We start from the raw sequence: 26,890 nt of genomic DNA on the forward strand, positions 1-26,890 counted from the left end.
TCAGAATTTTACCGTGAAATTTACAATTTACAGTAATGCACCGTGAAAATGTTGATATTACAGTGGAAAAAAATAGCAAGTTGCCAGATGTTTCCATAAAATAACAGTAGGACCATTTTTCAATGTACAATAAAAACGACTGTAGATTTTACCGGGGGAAAAAAGATGCTTAGTTGCCAGAATTGTACAGTAAATATAAGAGTAGTAATGTTTGTACTGTACAGTCACTTTGAGGATGAACCACAGTAAATGTCCCCGTAATTATTTTGTATTTGCTTAAAAAAAAAAAAGCCAAACAACAAAACTATACGACTGCATGATTTTTTTTTATCAATTGGGAAATTAAGAAAAAAATGCTGCATTCCAATTTATATTTATTGAGATATTAAGGAAAAAATAAAGCATTGTTTTCTTTATTGTAAAATTGAGAAAGAATGAAATAATTGTTTTATTTATTGAAAAAACCTGAAACATATTTGTATTTATTGTGAAAAAAATACAGAAAAAATATGTTTTATTTATTGAGCAATGAAGAAACAATTACGGCATATTTCACTTTCCCTCATCAGTTTGGCCTCCGATTGGTTGTATTTTTTTTAAAGTATTACTGTACTTACATTGTTTCAATGTTTTACTGTACTTACATTGTTTCAATGTTTTACTGTACTTACGTTGTTTTAATGTTTTACTGTACTTACGTTGCTTCAGTGTTTTACTGTACTTACGTTGATTCAATGTTTTACTGTGCTTTCATTGTTTCAGTGTTTTACTGTACTTACGTTGTTTCAATGTTTTATTGCACTTACATTGTTTCAGTGTATTACTGTACTTACGTTGTTTCAGTGTTTTATTGCACCTACGTTGTTTTGGTGTTTTACTGTACTTACGTTGTTTCAGTGTTTTATTGCACCTACGTTGTTTTGGTGTTTTACTGTACTTACGTTGTTTCAGTGTTTTATTGCACAGACATTTTTTCAGTGTTTTATTTAAAATGTTTTACTGCACTTATAGTTCATTGTGTCAATGTTTTATTGTACTTACGTTGTTTCAATGTATCACTTCACTTACGTTGTTTCAATGTTTTACTGCACTTACGTTGTTTCAGTGTTTTACTGTACTTGTTTCAATGTTTTACTGCACTTACGTTGTTTCAGTGTTTTACTGTACTTGTTTCAATGTTTTACTGCACTTACGTTGTTTCAGTGTTTTACTGTACTTGTTTCAATGTTTTACTGCACTTACGTTGTTTCAGTGTTTTACTGTACTTGTTTCAATGTTTTACTGCACTTACGTTGTTTCAGTGTTTTGCTGTACTTCCATTGTTTCAATGTTTTACTGTGCATATGTTTCAATGTTTTACTGCACGTACATTGTTTTAATGTTTTATTGTACTTACATTGTTTCAATGTGTCACTTCACTTAAGTTGTTTCAATGTTTTACTGCACTTCCATTGTTTCAGAGTTTTGCTGTACTTCCATTGTTTCAATGTTTTACTGTACTTGTTTCAATGTTTTACTGCACTTTCATTGTTTCAATGTTTTACTGCACTTACATTGTTTCAATGTTTTACTGCACTTACATTGTTTCAATGTTTTAGTTTACTTACATTGTTTCAGTGTATTTACATTGTTTCAATGTTTTACTGTGCTTGTTTCAATGTTTTACTGTACTTACATTGTTTCAATGTTTACTGTACTTGTTTCAATGTTTTATTGCACTTACATTGTTTCAGTGTATTACTGTACTAACAATGTTTCAGTGTTTTACAGTACTTACGTTGTTTCAGTGTTTTACTGCACTTACAATGTTTCAATGTTTTACTGCACTTTCAATCTTTCAGTGTTTTACTTTACTTACATTCTTTAAAATGTTTTACTGCACTTATAGTACATTGTGTCAATGTTTTATTGTACTTTTGTTGTTTCAATGTATAACTTCACTAATATTGTGTCAATGTTTTACTGTACTTGTTTCAAAGTTTTACTGTACATATGTTTTAATGTTTTACTGTACTTACATTGTTTCAATGTTTACTGTACTTGTTTCAAAGTTTTATTTGCACTTACATTGCATCAGTGTATTACTGTACTAACATTGTTTCAGTGTTTTACAGTACTTACAATGTTTCAATGTTTTACTGCACTTACAATGTTTCAATGTTTTACTGTACTTGTTTCAATATTTTACTGCACTTAGATTGTTTTAGTGTTTTACTGTACTTACATTGAGTATTTTTGTTGCCTCAGATTACTGCAGGAGACGTCACGAGACGGAGGAAACGGAGGTGATATCTGTGCATTCGGAGGAGACGAACCTTTGACCAACCACGATCTTGCTCATGATCGGAACCTGTAGCCCCGCCTCCTCCTGGTCCGCCTGTTATAGACTGCTGTGTGTCAAACACGGCGTTACAAAACAGTACCCGTGGTGCAGGAATAAAGGCAGAATGAGCAAGCAAGATGTTATTTTTTTGAACATGAATGGACTTAAGTGTCAAGAAATAAATAAGATGTCCACATAAAAAAATGCTACAAAGTTTATTGTCTTCTTGCAGCTGATGGATTATTGAAATGTACACCATGGTATGGATAAGATATCAGGTCATAATCACGCCAGAGCAGTCAATCAAGGAGAAAAAAAGGCGAGGTGTGCACTTTCCTGTAGTAGTGTAGGCGTCACAGTGTAGACGTCATGGCGCGGACGTCACATTTTAGACGTCATGGCACAGACGTCACAGTGTAGACGTCATGGCACAGACGTCACAGTGTAGACGTCATGGCACAGACGTCACATTTTAGACGTCATGGCACAGACGTCACAGTGTAGACGTTACAGCACAGACGTCACAGTGTAGACGTCATGGCGGCGTTGTGCTGTGATTGGGATCTGCTGTCGCACCTCAGCCAAGTACTGCAGGTCTGAAATCAGCAGGGGCGTCATTGACTTACTTTTTGACTTCTTCTACACGCCCAGGTTGAATCTCACCGATGTCTGCGTAGATGACGGCCTCTTCCGATCCAGCCTGGACCATGACTTCCCCCCTGTAGGCAGACGTGAGGTCAGCGTCACACTGTAGATAATATTCTGCTCTTTATCTGGACTCATTTGGAGGGTCGGCATTGACTTGAAACACGCTGACAACTACACAACATACTCTACTATGTACTATATTATCTACTATGTATTACAATGTACTATATTATCTACTGTACAGTGTACTATATCATGTACTATATATTACAATGTACTATGTATTACAATGTACAATGTACTATATCGTGTACTGTACATGTACTATATTATCTACTGTACAATGTACTATATTATGTACTGTACAATGTACTATATTATTTACTGTACATGTACTATATTATATACTGTACAATGTACTATATATTACAATGTACTCTATTATGTACTGTACAATGTACTATATTATGTACTATACAATGTAATATATTAACTCCTGTACAATGTACTATATATTGCAATGTACTATATTACTGACTGTACAATGTACTATATTATGTACTGTAAAATGTACTATTTTATCTACTGTACAATGTAATATATAATGTACTGTACAATGTACCATATCTACGGTGCAATGTACTATATATTACAATGCACTACATTATCGACTGTACAATGTACTATATTAGCTACTGTACAATGTACTATATTACAATGTACTATATTAGACTGTACAATGTACTATTTTATCTACTGTACAATGTACCATATCTACTGTAAAATGTACTATGTATTACAATGAACTCTATTATCGACTGTACAATGTACTCTATTATCTACTGTACAATGTACTATATTATGTACTATATATTACAATGTACTCTATTATGTACTGTACAATGTACTATAGTATGTAATGTATGATGTACTATAATATGTACTGTACAATGTACTATATTATGTACTATAATATGTACTGTACAATGTACTATATTATGTACTATACAATGTAATATATTAACTCCTGTACAATGTACTATATATTGCAATGTACTATATTATCGACTGTACAATGTACTATGTTATGTACTGTAAAATGTACTATTTTATCTACTGAATAATGTAATATATAATGTACTGTACAATGTACCATATCTACTGTGCAATGTACTATATATTACAATGTACTCTATTATCGACTGTACAATGTACTATATTAGCTACTGTACAATGTACTATATTAAAATGTACTATATTAGACTGTACAATGTACTATTTTATCTACTGTACAATGTACTATATCTACTGTAAAATGTACTATGTATTACAATGTACTCTATTATGTACTGTACAATGTACTATATTATCTACTGAACAATGTATTATATATTACAATGTACTATATTATCGACTGTACAATGTACTATATTAGCGACTGTACAATGTACTATATTATCGACTGTACAATGTACTACATTAGCTACTATACTATGTACTACATATTAGAATGTACTATGTATTACAATATACTATATGTACTGTACAATGTATTATGTATTACAATGTACTATACTATGTACTGTACTATATTTTAATTTTTCCTGAAGGAACTCTCCTGACGGAATAAATAAAGTACTATCTAATCTAATATTAACTACTATATTATTTACTATATATTACAATGTACTATAACATGTACTATATTATGTATTGTAGCATGTACTGTATTACCTGTTGTACAATGTACTATTATGTACTGTACAATGTACTATGTATTAAAATTTACTATATTATGTACTGTACTATGTATTACATATTACAATGTACTATATTTACTACTATATTATGTACTGTACAAGGTACTTTATTATGTAATATGTACTTCATTAGCTAATATAATATGTATTACATATTACAATGTTCTACATCATGTACTATATATTAAAATGCACTACGTATTACAATGTACTATACTATGTACTATATATTAAAATGCACTATGTACTACAATGTACTATACTATGTACTATATATTAAAATGCACTATGTACTACAATGTACTATATTATGTACTATATAATAAAATGTACTATGTATTACAATATACTATATTATGTACTATATAATAAAATGTACTATGTATTACAATATACTATATTATGCACATTATATTACAATGTACTATGTATTACCATGTACTACATTATGTACTGTACAGTATATTACAATGTGCTGTATTATGTACTGTACAATGTACTATATATTACAATATACTATATTATGTACTGTACAGTATCAATGTGGTCAAGTCATTACATTATAAAAAATGGAGCTCTGACATCTGTCAATTACTGATATAAATTATTATCATCGCGACCCCAAAAGGGAATAAGCGGTAGGAAATGGATGGATGGATGTTAAAAAGTAATGTTAGTGTATAGCTCACAGAGCTATGCTAGCAGAATGATAAAATGTAATGTTAGCATGTAGCTCACATAGATATGATAGTGTTGTTAACCTAGCATGATGTTAAAATATAATGTTAGCATGTAGCTCCTATATATATATATATATATATATATATATATATATATATATATATATATATATATATAAATATGTATATATATATATATATATGTGGGTGTTTTTAACCTAACATGATGTTAAAATACAATGTTAGCATGTAGCTCACATTTATATGTTAGTGTTCCTAACCTAGCATGATGTTAAAATATAATGCTAGCATGTAGCTCACATAGATATGCTAGTGTTCCTAACTTAGCATGATGTTAAAATATAATGTTAGCAAGTAGCTCCCATAGACATGATAGTGTTCCTAACCTAGCATGATGTTTAAACATAATGTTAGCATGTATCTCCCATAGATATGATAGTGTTCCTAACTTAGCATGAAATTTAAACATAATGTTAGCATGTAGCTCCCATAGACATGATAGTGTTCCTAACCTAGCATGATGTTTAAACATAATGTTAGCATGTAGCTCCCATAGATATGATAGTGTTCCTAACTTAGCATGACGTTAAAATATAATGTTAGCAAGTAGCTCCCATAGACATGATAGTGTTCCTAACCTAGCATGATGTTTAAACATAATGTTAGCATGTATCTCCCATAGATATGATAGTGTTCCTAACTTAGTATGATGTTTAAACATAATGTTAGCATGTAGCTCCCATAGATATGATAGTGCTGCTAACCTAGGACGATGTTAAAATATAATGTTACACAGATATGATAGTGTTGTTAACCTAGCATGATGTTAAAATGTAATGTTAGCATGTAGCACACACACACACACACATACATATATATATATATATATCCATCCATCCATCCATCCTATATATATATAGTTTTGTTAACCTAGCATGATGTTAAAATGTAATGTTAGCATGTAGCTCCCATTGATATGATAGTGTTGTTAACCTAGCATGATGTTAAAATATAATGTTACATAGATATGGTAGTGTTGTTAAACTAGCATGTTAAAATATGTTAGCATGTAGCTCACATAGATATGCTAGTGTTCCTAACTTAGCATGATGTTAAAATATAATGTTAGCAAGTAGCTCCCATAGACATGATAGTGTTCCTAACCTAGCATGATGCTAAAATGTAATGTTAGCATGTAGCACATATATATATATATATGCATATATATATATACATATATGTATAGAGTTTTGTTAACCTAGCATGATGTTAAAATGTAATGTTAGCATGTAGCTCCCATTGATATGATAGTGTTGTTAACCTAGCATGATGTTAAAATATAATGTTACATAGATATGGTAGTGTTGTCAAACTTGCATGTTAAAATATGTTAGCATGTAACTCACATAGATATGCTAGTGTTCCTAACCTAGCATGATGTTAAAATATAATGTTAGAATGTAGCTCACATAGATATGCTAGTGTTCCTAACTTAGCATGATATTAAAATATAATGTTAGCAAGTAGCTCCCATAGACATGATACTGTTCCTAACCTAGCATGATGTTTAAACATAATGTTAGCATGTAGCTCCCATAGATATGATAGTGCTGTTAACCTAGGATGATGTTAAAATATAATGTTACACAGATATGATAGTGTTGTTAACCTAGTATGATGTTAAAATGTAATGTTAGCATGTAGCACATATATATATATATATGCATATATATATATATATATATGTATAGAGTTTTGTTAACCTAGCATGATGTTAAAATGTAATGTTAGCATGTAGCTCCCATTGATATGATAGTGTTGTTAACCTAGCATGATGTTAAAATGTAATGTTAGCATGTAGCTCCCATTGATATGATGGTGTTGTTAACCTAGCATGATGTTAAAATATAATGTTACATAGATATGGTAGTGTTGTTAAACTTGCATGTTAAAATATGTTAGCATGTAGCTCACATAGATATGCTAGTGTTCCTAACCTAGCATGATGTTAAAATATAATGTTAGCATGTAACTCACATAGATATGATAATGTTTTTAACCTAGCACGATGTTAAAATGTAATGTTAGCATGTAGCTCCCATAGCTATAGTAGTTTTGTTAAGCTAGCATGATGTTAAAATGTATTGTTAGCATGTAGCTTACATAGCTCTGCAAGTATTGCTAACGTTTCTGTCATAAATGAGGCCATTTAACAGTGCTGCTTTAGACAAGAAAAAGGTAGAGGTTTGCAATAAAGTCATCATAATTCAGGTGTGCTGCGTCATACCAGGGGTTCACCACACTGCTGTGACCCCAGGCCACGTAGGAGGAGCTCGGGTCTCTGGCAGGTGACGCGGTGGCCACGTACACCTGGTTGTCCAGCGCCCTGCAGAGACAACCACGGCTCAAAACTCTGCATTCTGGTGAAATTCCTAAAATATTATAATATTAAAATATCTATATATCTCGAACCTCACCTGGCCCTCTGCAGGAGCTCCCAGTGGGCGGGGCCTGTGGTCATGTTGAAGGCCCCTGGGTAGACCAGCAGCTGACACCCTGAGGACAAAACCATGACACTTCTCACACACACCCAGCAGGGGGCACTGTTTATCCAAACACCCAACATTCATTCTGCTTGACAGTGGGATGACGTCACACGTCAGAAAACGTATTTTAAAATAACCTAAAGAGTGTAACGGCACAAAAGCTCCGCCCACATGGCGCCACTGGCGTTGGTATTGACATGTAGCAACGATCAAACAGCCACTTTTAACTTTCATTTAAGTTAGGAAAGACAGCGCATCATCGGAGGTGAAGAATGGCTGATGGCGTGGAACAGTTTTAACCACCTGGCTCCGCCCACTTCAAGCGGCGAAACGTCTTCCAAGACAAACCAGTTGTGACCGATGGAACGCTCTGAGATATCTATAGTTCATGTATACCCATCAGTGATAAATTCTTTGCATTGATTTCTTAAAGCTGTATCTGCAACAGGTGACGAAGTCTGCCTAGCAACAGGTGACGAAGTCTGCCTAGCAACAGGTGACCAAAAGAAGAGAGGGGAAAAGACTCACCCTTCCTGCTGTAGAGTTGTGCCAGCTCAGCAAACCTCATGTCGTAACATATGCCCACTCCCACTTTGCAGAAGGCTGGTGATACACACACATGCAGATATTAAAACAACACACACACACACACACACACACACACACACAATAGTAACACAACATTTACACAAAGGTTAACACCACACATACAAATATCAACACGACACATACATAATTATTAACACCACACATTTACAAATATCAACACGACACATACACAACAACATGACATATACACAAATATTAACAACTTACACAAATATCAACACATACACAAATATCAACACAGCATTTACACAAATATTAACATGACACATACACTAATATTAACACAACACATGACACACACAAATTTTAACACACCATTTACACAAATATTAACACGACACATACACGAATATTAACACAACATTTACACTAATATTAACACGACACATATGACACGTACACAAATATTAACACAACTTTTACACAAATATTAACACGACACATACACAAATATCAACATGACATATACACAAATATTAATAACTTACACAAATATCAACACAACACATACAAAAACATTAACACAACACATACACAAATATTAAGACACCACTTACACACATATGAAGACGACACATACACAAATACTAACACAACATTAACACAAATATCAACACAGCATTTACACAAATATTAACATGACACATATGACACATACACAAATATTAAAACACAACAATTACACAAATATTAACACAACAATTACACAAATATTAACACAACACATACACAAATTTTAACACAACATTAACACAAATATCAACACAGCATTTACACAAATATTAACATGACACATATGACACATACACAAATTTTAACAACATTTACACAAATATTAACACGACACATACACGAATATTAACACATTTACACTAATATTAACACGACACTTATGACACATACACAAATATTAACACAACTTTTACACAAATATTAACACGACACATACACAAATATTAACACGACACATACACAAATATCAACATGACATATACACAAATATTAATAACTTACACGAATATCAACACATACACAAATATCAACACAACACATACAAAAACATTAACACAACACATACACAAATATTAAGACAACACTTACACACATATTAAGACGACATATACACAAATACTAACACGACATTAACACAAATATCAACACAGCATTTACACAAATATTAACATGACACATATGACACATACACAAATATTAACACAACAATTACACAAATAACACAACACATACACAAATATTAACACATTTACACAAATATTAACACAACACATAAGACACATACACAAATTTTAACACAACATTTACACAAATATTAACACGACACATACACGAATATTAACACAACATTTATACTAATATTAACACGACACATATGACACATACACAAATATTAACACGACACATACACAAATATTAACACGACACATACACAAATATTAACACGACACATACACAAATATCAACATGACATATACACAAATATTAACAACTTACACAAATATCAACACATACACAAATATCAACACAACACACACAAAAAGATTAACACAACACATACACAAATATTAAGACAACACTTACACACATATTAAGACGACACATACACAAATACTAACACAACACTAACACGAATATCAACACAGCATTTACACAAATATTAACATGACACATATGACACATACACAAATATTAACACAACAATTGCACAAATATTAACACAACACATACACAAATATTAACACATTTACACAAATATTAACACAACACATATGACACATACACAAATTTTAACACAACATTTACACAAATATTAACACGACACATACACGAATATTAACAAATTTACACTAATATCAACACGACACATATGACACATACACAAATATTAACACAACTTTTACACAAATATTAACACGACACATACACAAATATTAACACGACACATACACAAATATCAACATGACATATACACAAATATTAATAACTTACACGAGTATAAACACATACACAAATATCAACAGAACACATACAAAAACATTAACACAACACTTACACACATTAAGACGACACACACAAATACTAACACAACATTAACACAAATATCAACACAGCATTTACACAAATATTAACATGACACATATGACACATACACAAATATTAACACAACTTTTACACAAATATTAACACGACACGTACACAAATATTAACACGACACATACACAAATATCAACATGACATATACACAAATATTAATAACTTACATGAATATCAACACATACACAAATATCAACAGAACACATACAAAAACATTAACACAACACATACACAAATATTAAGACAACACTTACACACATATTAAGACGACAAATACACAAATACTAACAACATTAACACAAATATCAACACAGCATTTACACAAATATTAACATGACACATATGACACATACACAAATATTAACACAACAATTACACAAATATTAACACAACACATACACAAATATTAACACATTTACACAAATATTAACACAACACATATGACACATACACACAGTTTAACACATTTACACAAATATTAACACGACACATACACGAATATTAACACAACATTTACACTAATATTAACACGACACATGACACATACACAAATATTAACACGACACATACACAAATATCAACATGACATATACACAAATATTAATAACTTACACAAATATCAACACAGCACATACAAAAACATTAACACAACACATACACAAATATTAAGACAACACTTACACACATATTAAGACGACACTTACACAAATACTAACACAACATTAGGTTTTTTAAACATAAGATCATTGTCTCCCAAAACGTTGTTAGTTAATGATATTATCAGAGACAACAATCTTAACGTCATCGGTCTCAGCGAAACCTGGCTTAAACCAAACGACTTTTTTGCGCTAAATGAGGCATGTCCTCCTAACTTTACACATGCGCATATTGCCCGTCCGCTCAAAAGGGGTGGGGGGGTTGCACTAATATACAACGAAAACTTTAACCTTAGTCCTAACATAAATAATAAATATAAATCGTTTGAGGTGCTTACTATGAGGTCTGTCACACCGCTGCCTCTACACCTGGCTGTTATCTACCGCCCCCCAGGGCCCTATTCGGACTTTATTAATGAATTCTCAGAGTTCGTTGCTGATCTAGTGACACACGCCGATAATATAATCATAATGGGGGACTTTAATATCCATATGAATACCCCATCGGACCCACCGTGCGTAGCGCTCCAGACTGTAATTGATAGCTGTGGTCTCACACAAATAATAAATGAACCCACGCATCGCAACGGTAATACGATAGACCTAGTGCTTGTCAGGGGCATCAACGTTTCCAAAGTTACGATACTCCCGTATACTAAAGTATTGTCTGATCATTACCTTATAAAATTCGAGGTTCAGACGCATGTTCGTCAAACTAATAATAATAATAACTGCTATAGCAGCCGCAACATTAATACAGCCACAACGACAACTCTTGCTGACCTACTGCCCTCGGTAATGGCACCATTCCCAAAGTATGTGGGCTCTATTGATAACCTCACTAACAACTTTAACGACGCCCTGCGCGAAACCATTGATAACATAGCACCGCTAAAGTTAAAAAAGGCTCCAAAAAAGCGCACCCCGTGGTTTACAGAAGACACTAGAGCTCAGAAATTATTATGTAGAAAGCTGGAACGCAAATGGCGCACGACTAAACTTGAGGTGCACCATCAAGCATGGAGTGATGGTTTAATAACTTATAAACGCATGCTTACCTTAGCTAAAGCCAAATATTACTCAAATCTCATCCACCGTAATAAAAACGATCCTAAATTTTTGTTTAGTACGGTAGCATCGCTAACCCAACAAGGGACTCCTTCCAGTAGCTCCACCCACTCAGCTGATGACTTTATGCAATTCTTTAGTAAGAAAATTGAAGTCATTAGAAAGGAGATTAAAGACAATGCGTCCCAGCTACAACGGGGTTCTATTAACACTGACACGATTGTATATACGGCGGATACTGCCCTCCAAAATACTTTCTCTCGTTTTGAGGAAATAACATTAGAGGAATTGTTACAACGTGTAAATGGAATAAAACAGACAACATGTTTACTTGACCCTCTTCCTGGGAAACTGATCAAGGAGCTCTTTGTATTATTAGGTCCATCAGTGCTAAATATTATAAACTTATCACTCTCCTCGGGCACTGTTCCCCTAGCATTCAAAAAAGCGGTTATTCATCCTCTTCTTAAAAGACCTAACCTCGATCCTGACCTCATGGTAAACTACCGACCGGTGTCTCACCTTCCCTTTATTTCAAAAATCCTTGAAAAAATTGTTGCGGAGCAGTTAAATGAACACTTAGCGTCTAACAATCTATGTGAAACCTTTCAATCCGGTTTCAGGGCAAATCACTCCACGGAGACAGCCCTCGCAAAAATGACTAATGATCTATTGCTAACGATGGATTCTGATGCGTCATCTATGTTGCTGCTCCTCGATCTTAGCGCTGCTTTCGATACCGTCGATCATAATATTTTATTAGAACGTATCAAAACACGAATTGGTATGTCAGACTTAGCCCTGTCTTGGTTTAACTCTTATCTTACTGATAGGATGCAGTGTGTCTCCCATAACAATGTGACCTCGGACTACGTTAAGGTAACGTGTGGAGTTCCCCAGGGTTCGGTCCTTGGCCCTGCACTCTTCAGCATCTACATGCTGCCGCTAGGTGACATCATACGCAAATACGGTATTAGCTTTCACTGTTATGCTGATGACACCCAACTCTACATGCCCCTAAAGCTGACCAACACGCCGGATTGTAGTCAGCTGGAGGCGTGTCTTAATGAAATTAAACAATGGATGTCCGCTAACTTTTTGCAACTCAACGCCAAAAAAACGGAAATGCTGATTATCGGTCCTGCTAGACACCGAACTCTATTTAATAATACAACTCTAACATTTGACAACCAAACAATTAAACAAGGCGACACGGTAAAGAATCTGGGTGTTATCTTCGACCCAACTCTCTCCTTTGAGGCACACATTAAAAGCGTTACTAAAACGGCCTTCTTTCATCTCCGTAATATCGCTAAAATTCGCTCCATTCTGTCCACTAAAGACGCTGAGATCATTATCCATGCGTTTGTTACGTCTCGCCTCGACTACTGTAACGTATTATTTTCGGGTCTCCCCATGTCTAGCATTAAAAGATTACAGTTGGTACAAAATGCGGCTGCTAGACTTTTGACAAGAACAAGAAAGTTTGATCACATTACGCCTGTACTGGCTCACCTGCACTGGCTTCCTGTGCACTTAAGATGTGACTTTAAGGTTTTACTACTTACGTATAAAATACTACACGGTGTAGCTCCATCTTATCTTGCCGATTGTATTGTACCATATGTCCCGGCAAGAAATCTGCGTTCAAAGGACTCCGGCTTATTAGTGATTCCCAAAGCCCAAAAAAAGTCTGCGGGCTATAGAGCATTTTCCGTTCGGGCTCCAGTACTCTGGAATGCCCTCCCGGTAACAGTTCGAGATGCCACCTCAGTAGAAGCATTTAAGTATCACCTTAAAACTCATTTGTATACTCTAGCCTTTAAATAGACTCCCTTTTTAGACCAGTTGATCTGCCGTTTCTTTTCTTTTTCTTCTATGTCCCACTCTCCGGTCCGATCCGGTGGCCATGTACTGCTCGCCTGTGTATCGGCTGGGGACATCTCTGCGCTGCTGGTCCGCCTACGCTTGGGATGGTTTCCTGCTGGCTCCGCTGTGAACGGGACTCTCGCTGCTGTGTCTTGGATCCTCTTTGGACTGGACTCTCGCGACTGTGTTGTATCCATTGTGGATTGAACTTTCACAGTATCATGTTAGACCCGCTCGACATCCATTGCTTTCCTCCTCTCTAAGGTTCTCATAGTCATCATTGTCACCGACGTCCCACTGGGTGTGAGTTTTCCTACCGAGGATGTCGTGGTGGTTTGTGCAGCCCTTTGAGACACTAGTGATTTAGGGCTATATAAGTAAACATTGATTGATTGATTGATTGATTAACACAAATAACACAGCATTTACACAAATATTAACATGACACATGTGACACATACACAAATATTAACACAACACATACACAAATATTAACATATTTACACAAATATTAACACAACACACATGACACATACACATATTTTAACACAACATTTACACAAATATTAACACGACACATACACGAATATTAACACAACATTTACACTAATATTAATACGACACATATGACACATACACAAATATGAACACAACTTTTAAGCAAATATTAACACGACACGTACACAAATATTAACACGACACATACACAAATAACATGACATATACACAAATATTAATAACTTACACGAATATCAACACATACACAAATATCAACAGAACACATACAAAAACATTAACACAACACATACACAAATATTGGGAAAACACTTACACAAATATTAAGACGACACATACACAAATACTAACACAACATTTACACAAATATTAACAAAACACACATGACACATACATAAATATTAACACAACATTTACACAAATATTAACACGACACATATGACACATACATAAATAACACAGCATTGACACAAATATTACCACGACACATATGACACATACACAAATATTAACACAACAATTACACAAATATTACCACAACACATATGAGACGTACACAAATAACACAGCATTTACACAAATATTAATACGACACATACACAAATATTAACACATTTACACTAATAACACAACGCATACTGTATCACACATACACAAATATTAGCACAACATTTACACAAATATTAACACGACACATACACGAATATTAACACAACATTTACACCAATATTAACACGACACATACACAAATATTAACACATTTACACAAATATTAACACGACACATACACAAATATTAACACGACACATACACAAATATTAACACATTTACACAAATATTAACACGACACATACACAAATATGAACACAACATTTATACAAATATTAACACGACACATATGACACAAACAAATACTTATACACAAATAACATAACACCTACACAAATATTAACACGACACATAAACAAATATTAACACAACATTTACACAAATATTAACATGACAAATATGACACATACACAAATATTAACACGACAAATACACAAATATTAACACAACATTTACACAAATATTAACACGACACATACACATAACACGACACATACAAATAACACGACACATACACAAATATCAACATGACATACACACAAATATCAACAACTCTTACACAAATATCAACACATACACAAATATCAACACAACACATATGAAAACATTAACACAACACATACACAAATATCAACACAACACATATGAAAACATTAACACAACACATACACAAATATCAAGACGACACAGAAATATTAAGACGACACGACACAAAAATCAACACTACACACACAAATATCAACACATCACACACACAAATATCAACACAACACATACACAAATATCAATACAACACGTACACAAATATCAAGACGACATTCATAAATATTGAGACGAAACACAGAAATATCAACTCAACACATACACAAAGATCAACACAACACACAAAAATATCAACACATACACAAATGTCACAACACACACAAATATTAAGACACACAGAAATATCAACACAACACACACAAATATCAACACAACACACAAATAACACAACACAGACAAATATCAACACAACACATACACAAATAAACACATACACAAATATCAACACAACACATACACAAATATCAAGACGACGCATTCATAAATATTGAGACGAAACAGAAAAAACAACACAACACATAATAAAATAAGACAACACATCCACAAATAACACGACACATACACAAATATCAACACAACACACACAAATATCAACACAACACATACACAAATATCAACACCTACACGAATATCAATACAACACTTACACAAATATCAAGACGACACATTCATAAATATTGAGACAAAACACAGAAGTATCAACTCAACACACACACAAAGATCAACACAACACACATAAATATCAACAACACATTCACAAATATCAACACATACACAAATATCACAACACATTCACAAATATAAACACAACACATACACAAATATCAACGCATACACGAATATCAACACGACACATACACAAATATCAACACAACACACACAAATATAAACACAACACATACACAAATATCAACACATACACAAATATCAATACAACACATACACAAATATCAACACCTACACCAATATTAATACAACACACACAAATATCAAGACGACACATTCATAAATATTGAGACAAAACACAGAAATATCAACTCAACACATGCACAAAGATCAACACAACACACACAAATATCAACACAACACATTCCCAAATATCAACACATACACAAATATCAACACGACACATACACAAATATCAACACAACACATACACAAATAACACATACACAAATATCAACACGACACATACACAAATAACACATTCAAAAATATCAACATGACACACACAAATCTACACACACACGAATATCAACACAACACATACACAAATATCAAGACGACACATTCATAAATATTGAGACGAAATACAGAAATATCAACACAACAGACACAAATATCAACACAACACATACACAAATATCAACACAACACACACAAATATCAACACGACACATACACAAATATCAACACAACACATACACAAATAACACATTCACAAAGCTCAACACAACACATACACAAAGATCAACACACACAAATATTAACACAACATACACAAATATCAACACGACACATACAAAAATATCAACACAACATACACAAATATTAACACAACACACAAAAACATTAACACGACACACATTAACACGACACATACACAAATATCAATATGACACACACAAACATTAACACGACACACACAAACAACACGACACACAAACAAATATCAACACAACACACACAAACATTAAGACGACACACACAAACATTAACATGACACACACGTAAATTAACAGGATACACACGTAAATTAACATGACACACAAAAAAATTAACACGACACATACACAAACATTAACACGACACATACACAAAAATCAACACGACACATACACAAAAATCAACACGACACATACACAAAAATCAACACGACACACACAAACATCAACACGACACACACAAACATTAACACGACACATACACAAACATTAACACGACACATACACAAACATTAACACGACACATACACAAAAATAAACACGACACATACACAAAAATCAACACGACACACAAAAATCAACACGACACACACAAACAAACACGACACACACAAACAATAACACGACACACACAAACATTAACACGACACACACAAACATTAACACGACACACACAAACATTAACACGACACACACAAACATTAACACGACACACACACAAATATTAAGACGACACATACACAAAAATCAACACGACAAGTACACAAAAAAGAGGGGATGTCACACACGTGTGTCAAAGGTGCACAAGGTGTTGCCAGGACACAAATATCAACACAACACACACAAACATTAAGACGACACTCACAAACATTAACATGACACACACAAAAATTAAGACGACACACACACAAACATTAACATGACACATACAGGCATAGCTCGGTTGGTAGAGTGGCCGTGTCAGCAACTTGAGGGTTGCAGGTTCGATTCCCGCTTGTGCCATTCTAGTTACTGCCGTTGTGTCCTTGGGCAAGACACTTTACCAGTGTGCCACCCACACTGCTTTAAATGTAACTTAGATATTGGGTGTCACTATGTAAAGCGCTTTGAGTCACTTGAGAAAAGCGCTATATAAATATAATTCACTTCACTACACAAAAATCAACACGACACATACACAAAAATCAACACGACACACACAAACATTAACACGACACATACACAAACATTAACACGACACATACACAAAAATCAACACGACACATACACAAAAATCAACACAACACATACAAACATTAACACGACACGTACACAAAAATAAACACGACACATACACAAAAATCAACACGACACACACAAACATAAACACGACACACACAAACATAAACACGACACACACAAACAATAACACGACACACACAAACATTAACACGACACATACACAAATATTAAAACGACACATACAAATATTAAGACGACACATACACAAAAATCAACACGACACACACAAACAATAACACGACACACACAAACATTAACACGACACACACAAACATTAACACGACACATACACAAACATTAACACGACATACACAAACATTAACACGACACATACACAAAAATCAACACGACACATACACAAAAATCAACACGACACACACAAACATTATCACGACACATACACAAAAATCAACACGACACATACACAAAAATCAACACGACACATACACAAAAATCAAAACGACACATACACAAAAATCAACACGACACACACAAACAATGCCACGACACACACAAACATAAATACGACACACACAAACAATAACACGACACACACAAACATTAACACGACACACACAAACATTAACACGACACACACAAACAATAACACGACACACACCAGAAACATTAACACGACACACACAAACATTAACACGACACACACAAACATTAACACGACACACACAAACAATAACACGACACAAACAAACAATAACACGACACACACAAACATTAACACGACACACACAAACAATAACACGACACACACAAACAATAACACGACACACACAAACATTAACACGACACACACAAACATTAACACGACACACACAAACATTAACACGACACACACAAACATTAACACGACCCACACAAACAATAACACGACACACACAAACATTAACACGACACACACAAACAATAACACGACACACACAAACAATAACACGACACACACAAACATTAACACGACACACACAAACATTAACACGACACACACAAACATTAACACGACACACACAAACATTAACAGGACACATACACAAATATTAAGACGACACATACACAAAAATCAACACGACACACACAAACATCAACATGACACACACAAACATTAACACGACACACACACAAACATTAACACAACACATACACAAAAATCAACACGACACACACAAAAATAAACACGACACACACAAACAATAACACGACACACACAAACATTAAGACGACACATACACAAATATTAAGACGACACACACAAATATTAAGACGACACATACACAAACATTAAGACGACACGCACACAAAAAAGAGGGGATGTCACACACGTGTGTTAAAGGTGGACAAGGTGTTGCCAGGACAGAGAGTTTCAGACTCCTGGAAGCAGATCTTGCCTGGGATGTCGATGTCAAAGAGATGGATCTTGGCGGACATAAAGATTATTGAAGAGGACTTTGTGTGACAAATATGTTTTGTGTGACAAATATGTTTTGTGTGTACCTTCCTGTGCTTGAGCAGGATGTGTCCATCAGGTCCAAACACCACACAGCTGTTGTACAACTTGCCTGCATCCTCCTCTGGGATGGAGCCTGCAAGCAGGAAGTACTCATTCCTTTGCACCTTTTAGCACGTGTTGATACAAACATGTCATCGCTATACATTTCATGTCATGTTAGCATGTAGCTCATATAGCTATACTAGTGTTGCTAACCTAGCAGGGTGTTAAAATATAATGTTAGCATGTAGCTCACATAGCTATACTAGTGTTGCTAACCTGGCATGGTGTTAAAATATAATGTTAGCATGTAGCTCACATAGCTATGCTAGTGTTGCTAACCTGGCATGGTGTTAAAATATAATGTTAGCACGTAGCTCATATAGCTATGCTAGTGTTGCTAACCTAGCAGGGTGTTAAAATATAATGTTAGCATGTAGCTCACATAGCTATACTAGTGCTGCTAACCTGGCATGGTGTTAAAATATAATGTTAGCCCTAAATCACAAATGTCTCAAAGGGCTGTAAATAATAAGTACTATAGTTAGTAGAAATAATAAATACTTAGTCATTAGTACAACTAAGAAGTATTATAGGTAGTAGAAAATAAAAAGTATTCGTAGTTAGCATAAATAAGTATTAGTAGTTATTAGAATTAATTATTAATAGCTAGTCGAAATAAGTATAATAGTTAATAGAAATAATAATTATTAATAGTTAGTGAAAATAAGAAGTATGATACTTAGTAGAAATAGGTATTAGTAGTTAGTAGAAATAGGAAGTATTATAGTTGGTATAAATAATAAGTATTAGTAGTTAGTAGAAGTGGGAAGTATTATGGTTGGTATAAATAATAAGTATTAATAGTTAGTGGAAATAAAAACTATGATAGTTAGTAGAAATAAGCATTAGTAGATAGTAGAAATAAGAAGTATTATAGTTAATAGAAATAATAATTATTAATAGTTAGTAGAAATAAGAAGTATGATACTTAGTAGAAATAAGTATTAGTAGTTAGTAGAAATAGGAAGTATTATAGTTGGTAGAAATAATAATTATTAATATGTAGTGGAAATAAAAAGTATGATAGTTAGTGGAAATAAAAAGCATTAGTAGTTAGTAGAAATAAGAAGTATTATAGTTGGTAGAAATAAGAAGAGTAATAGTTAGTAGAAATAATAATTATTAATAGTTAGTGGAAATAAGAAGTATGATATTTAGTAGAAATAAGTATTAGTAGACAGTAGAAATAGGAAGTATTATAGTTGGTAGCAATAAGAAGTATTATAGTTAGTAAAATAAGAAGTATTATAGTTAGTAGAAATAATAAGTATTAGTAATTAAGAGCAATACAAAGTATAGCAGTTAGTAGAAAAAACAAGTGTTAGTAGAAATAAGAAATAAGTATTAGTAGTTAGTAGAAATAAGAAGTATTAGTAGAAATAAGAAAGAAGTATTAGTAGTTAGTAGAAAAAAGAAGTATTAGTAGATAGTAGAAAAGCAAGTACCAGTAGAAATAAGAAGTATTACAAATCCTGTTTTCATATGAGTTGGGAAATTGTGTTAGATGTAAATATAAACGGAATACAATGATTTGCAAATCCGTTTCAACCCATATTCAGTTGAATGTACTACAAAGACAAGATATTTGATGTATAAACTCATACATTTTAATTTTTTGGGGGAAATAATAACTTAGAATGTTATGGCTGCAACACATGCCAAAGTAGTTGGGAAAGGGCATGTTCACCACTGTGTTACATCACCTTTTCTTTTAACAACACTCAATAAACGTTTGGGAACTGAGGAAACTAATTGTTGAAGCTTTGAAAGTGGAATTCTTTCCCATTCTTGTTTTATGTAGAGCTTCACTTATTCAACAGTCCGGGGTCTCCGCTGTCGTATTTTACGCTTCATAATGTGCCACACATTTTCCATGGGAGACAGGTCTGGACTGCAGGCAGGCCAGGAATGTACCCGCACTCTTTTTTTTACGAAGCCACGCTGTTTTAACACGTGCTGAATGTGGCTTGGCATTGTCTTGCTGAAATAAGCAGGGGGGTCCATGAAAAAGACGGCACTTAGATGGTAGCACATGTTGTTCCAAAACCTGTATGTACCTTTCAGCATTAATGGTGCCTTCACAGATGTGTAAGTTAACCATGCCTTTGGCACTAATGCACCCCCATACCATCACAGACGCTGGCTTCTGAACTTTGCGCCTATAACAATCCGGATGGTTGTTTTCCTCTTTGTTCCGGAGGACACCACGTCCAAAATTTCCAAATATAATTTGAAATGTGGACTTGTCAGACCACAGAACACTTTTCCACTTTGCATCAGTCCATCTTAGATGATCTCGGACCCAGAGAAGCCGGCGGCATTTCTGGATGTTGTTGATAAATGGCTTTCACTTTGCATAGTAGAGCTTTAACTTGCACTTATGGGACAAACTGTACTTAGTGACAGTGGTTTTCTGAAGTGTTCCTAAGCCCATGTGGTGATATTCTTTAGAGATTGATGTCGGTTTTTGACTATCCGGCGTAGCCTCCTCTCCAGTACACCTGAATAAACCTTACCGGGAAGGCTGAGGAGTGTGATCCCACGATAGTTGGAACACACCCACCGGTCCCCCTTCTTAAAGAGAGGAACCACCACCCCGGTCTGCCAATCCAGAGGTACCGCCCCCGATGTCCACGCGATGCTGCAAAGTCTTGTCAACCAAGACAGCCCCACAGCATCCATAGCTTTTTAACTACCTGAGCGACCTCAGCCCCAGAAATAGGAGAGTCCACCACAGATTCCCCAGGCACTGCTTCCTCATAGGAAGACGTGTTGGTGGGATTGAGGAGGTCCATCCATCCATCCATCATCTTCCGCTTATCCGAGGTCGGGTCGCGGGGGCAGCAGCCTAAGCAGGGAAGCCCAGACTTCCCTATCTCCAGCCACTTCGTCTAGCTCTTCCCGGGGGATCCCGAGGCGTTCCCAGGCCAGCCGGGAGACATAGTCTTCCCAACGTGTCCTGGGTCTTCCCCGTGGCCTCCTACCAGCTGGACGTGCCCTAAACACCTCTCTAGGGAGGCGTTCGGGTGGCATCCTGACCAGATGCCCGAACCACTTCATCTGGCTCCTCTCGATGTGGAGGAGCAGCGGCTTTACGTTGAGCTCCTCCCGGATGGCAGAGCTTCTCACCCTATCTCTAAGGGAGAGCCCCGCCACCCGGCGGAGGAAACTCATTTCGGCCGCTTGTACCCGTGATCTTATCCTTTCGGTCATGACCCAAAGCTCATGACCATAGGTGAGGATGGGAACGTAGATCGACCGGTAAATTGAGAGCTTTGCCCTCCGGCTCAGCTCCTTCTTCACCACAACGGATCGATACAACGTCCGCATTACTGAAGACGCCGCACCGATCCGCCTGTCGATCTCACGATCCACTCTTCCCCACTCGTGAACAAGACTCCTAGGTATTTGAACTCCTCCACTTGGGGCAGGGTCTCCTCCCCAACCCGGAGATGGCACTCCACCCTTTTCCGGGCGAGAACCATGGACTCGGACTTGGAGGTGCTGATTCTCATTACGGTCGCTTCACACTCGGCTGCGAACCGATCCAGTGAGAGCTGAAGATCCCGGCCAGATGAAGACATCAGGACTACATCATCTGCAAAAAGCAGAGACCTAATCCCGTGGTCACCAAACCGGAACCCCTCAACACCTTGGCTGCGCCTAGAAATTCTGTCCATAAAAGTTATGAACAGAATCGGTGACAAAGGACAGCCTTGGCGGAGTCCAACCCTCACTGGAAACGTGTCCGACTTACTGCCTTACTGCCTAAGTCGGGATTGAGGAGGTCTTCGAAGTATTCCTTCCACCTATCCACAACATCCGCAGTTGAGGTCAGCAGAACACCATCCGCACCATACACGGTGTTGACAGTGCACTGCTTCCCCGTCCTGAGGCGGTTAACGATTAATTGCAAAAAAAAAAAGTTTATCAATCTGAACATCAAATATGTTGTCTTTGAAGTGCATTCACTCCACAAGTTGAACATGATTTGCAAATCATTGTATTCCGTTTATATTTACATCTAACACAATTTCCCAACTCGATGGAAATGGGGTTTGGAGTATTCAGTAGAAATAGGAAGTATTAGTAGAAATAAGCAGTGCTATTAAACGTGATGAAGTGAGTGTTGAGCTGATCACCTCCCACCAGGTAGATGTTGTTGTGCTTAGCAGCCTGAGCCAGCAGCTGGGTGGACTGTCCAGGGATGTTCTCGGCGTAGGCGGCAAAGAAATTTGTTCCATAAGGTGAGTTGAAGCATTCCTGGGCCGGAAACAATGACGTCACGCTGTAATTGGCTTCCTGGGGTTCGGGTACTCCTGGTCATGGTTTTTTTTTTTTCTCACCGGTAGAACCACGACTTTGCTGCCTTGCTGCGCCGCCTCGTCGATAAGCCTCCTGGCCCGGCTCAGGTTGTCCGCCTTGACGCTGCCCACCTGCAGCTGAATGACGGCCATGCGGAACTCTGGAAGCGGCAACAAGACGCCATTTTTAAGGGAACCATTTAAAAAAATACTCAAGTCTGGAAGAACTGTATAAATAGTTACAACGCATAGCAAAGTGAACGTCGGCAACACATTTTTAATGCTAAAAATAAGAAAAAACACATACTGGACATTGTCTTTGTTATTGAAGACATGAGTGCGTCAACTACTTTATATCATGACTTGTAAATATGCTAACGACAGACGACCGGATAACTAGCTTCAAAACAGCTCTTCAAAATAAAAGGTGAGCGCTCGATTTGCTCTGTTTAATTTGTGTTTCTCGGCAACAGTAACCGTCTCAAACCTTATTGATAAGTTAGTATAACATCCTATAAGTACACTTTATACTATAAGTGGTTATGCGTTTGCATACGTCAAGGGAATCAACCTTAGTTTGAAATGTCAAAGGAAGTCTCTTTGAAGGGGGGCGGAAGTGTGGCCGCCAATCGCGTTTCTTTGCCAGTTAAATATTCCCTCATGGGTGACTGAAATCTTTATGCGCTGCGGGAATTAAATCAAAGTACGTTTAAAAAAAAAAAAAGTACCTATTTACCATATATGGTGAACAGGTAAATTAAAAAAAAAAGTAAAAAAATATTTATATATATATTTATATATATATATATACATACATACATATGTATGTATATATAAGTATTAGTAGTTAGCACTATTCTCTGGATAATCCAATCAAGACATATGTATGTATATATATATATATATATATATATATATATATATATGTCTTGATTGGATTATCCAGAGAATAGTGCTCGATACCGTGGTAGAGCGCAATATGTCGGTGTGGTAAAAATCACAAGACTACTTCATCTCTACAGAACTGTTTCATGAGGGGTTCCCTCAATCATCAGGAGATTTCCTGATGATCTCCTTTAAGGGACGGCGTGGCGCAGTGGGAGAGTGGCTGTGCGTAACTCGAGGGTCCCTGGTTCAAATCCCACCTCGTACCAACCTCGTCACGTCCGTTGTGTCCTGAGCAAGACACTTCACCCTTGCTCCTGATGGGTGCTGGTTGGCGCCTTGCATGGCAGCTCCCTCCATCAGTGTGTGAATGGGTAAATGTGGAAGTAGTGTCAAAGCGCTCTGAGTACGTTGAAGGTAGAAAAGCGCTATACAAGTACAACCCATTTATCATTTATTTATACCTGCTACATATGTGTACATATATACACACACATATATATATATATATATATATATAAACCCCGTTACCATGAGTTGGGAAATTGTGTTAGATGTAAATATAAACGGAATACAATGATTTGCGAATCATTTTCAACCCATATTCAGTTGAATATGCTATAAAGACAACATATTTGATGTTCAAACTGATAAACATTTTTTGTTGTTGCAAATAATCATTAACTTTAGAATTTGATGCCAGCAACACGTGACAAAGAAGTTGGGAAAGGTGGCAATAAATACTGATAAAGTTGAGGAATGCTCATCAAACACTTATTTGGAACATTCTACAGGTGTGCAGGCTAATTGGGAACAGGTGGGTGCTATGATTGGGTATAAAAACAACTTCCCAAAAAATGCTCAGTCTTTCAGAAGAAAAGATAAGGCGAGATACACTTCTTTGTCCACAACTGCGTGAGCAAATAGTCAAGCAGTTTAAGAACAACGTTTCTCAAAGTGCAATTGCAAGAAATTTAGGGATTTCAACATCTACGGTTCATATCATCATCAAAAGGTTCAGAGAATCTGGAGAAATCACTCCACGTAAGCGGCATGGCCGGAAACCAACATTGAATGACCGTGACCTTCGATCCCTCAGACGGCACTGTATCAAAAAACATCAATCTCTAAAGGATATCACCACATGGGGTCAGGAACACTTCAGAAAACTACTGTCACTAAATACAGTTTGTCGCTACATCTGTAAGTGCAAGTTAAAGCTCTACTATGCAAAGCAAAAGCCATTTATCAAAAACATCCAGAAACGCCACCGGCTTCTCTGGGCCCGAGACCATCTAAGATGGACTGCGCTGCCTGCGCTAACAAAATACAGAGTCTCGGAAAACTGGCGTGCACAAGCGATCCCTCAGAAAGCTGGCGTGCACATCACTTGTGCA

At 35.7% G+C, this 26,890-nt stretch overlaps 2 protein-coding genes across 3 annotated transcripts in view; one reads left to right on the forward strand and one right to left on the reverse strand.

Annotated features, from left to right (window-relative positions):
* Window positions 1–26,890, forward strand: part of LOC133543404 (uncharacterized) — a 428,419-nt gene that overhangs the window by 29,291 nt on the left and 372,238 nt on the right. The window lies entirely within an intron of this gene.
* Window positions 2,523–25,164, reverse strand: nit2 (nitrilase family, member 2). Its single transcript, XM_061887959.1, has 10 exons — window positions 24,916–25,164; window positions 24,651–24,769; window positions 24,447–24,567; window positions 20,247–20,335; window positions 20,075–20,168; window positions 8,507–8,581; window positions 7,910–7,988; window positions 7,720–7,818; window positions 2,987–3,042; window positions 2,523–2,919 (listed from the first exon to the last, which is right to left on the reverse strand). Exons 1-10 carry the CDS (start codon window positions 24,941–24,943, stop codon window positions 2,831–2,833), a joined length of 849 nt encoding a protein of 282 aa, XP_061743943.1. The 5' UTR covers window positions 24,944–25,164; the 3' UTR covers window positions 2,523–2,830.

This window comes from Nerophis ophidion, linkage group LG26 (genome assembly GCF_033978795.1).
Source record: "Nerophis ophidion isolate RoL-2023_Sa linkage group LG26, RoL_Noph_v1.0, whole genome shotgun sequence".
Classification (NCBI taxonomy): Eukaryota; Metazoa; Chordata; class Actinopteri; order Syngnathiformes; family Syngnathidae; genus Nerophis; species Nerophis ophidion.

Coding starts and splice junctions, on each gene's coding strand:
- nit2 (XM_061887959.1), bottom strand. CDS start 24,943: ATGTCTTCAATAACAAAGACAATGTCCA. Junction 7,989..8,506: donor ACAACTCTACAGCAGGAAGG/GTGAGTCTTTTC, acceptor TTTTGTCCTCAG/GGTGTCAGCTGCTGGTCTAC. Junction 7,819..7,909: donor GAGCTCCTGCAGAGGGCCAG/GTGAGGTTCGAG, acceptor TTGTCTCTGCAG/GGCGCTGGACAACCAGGTGT.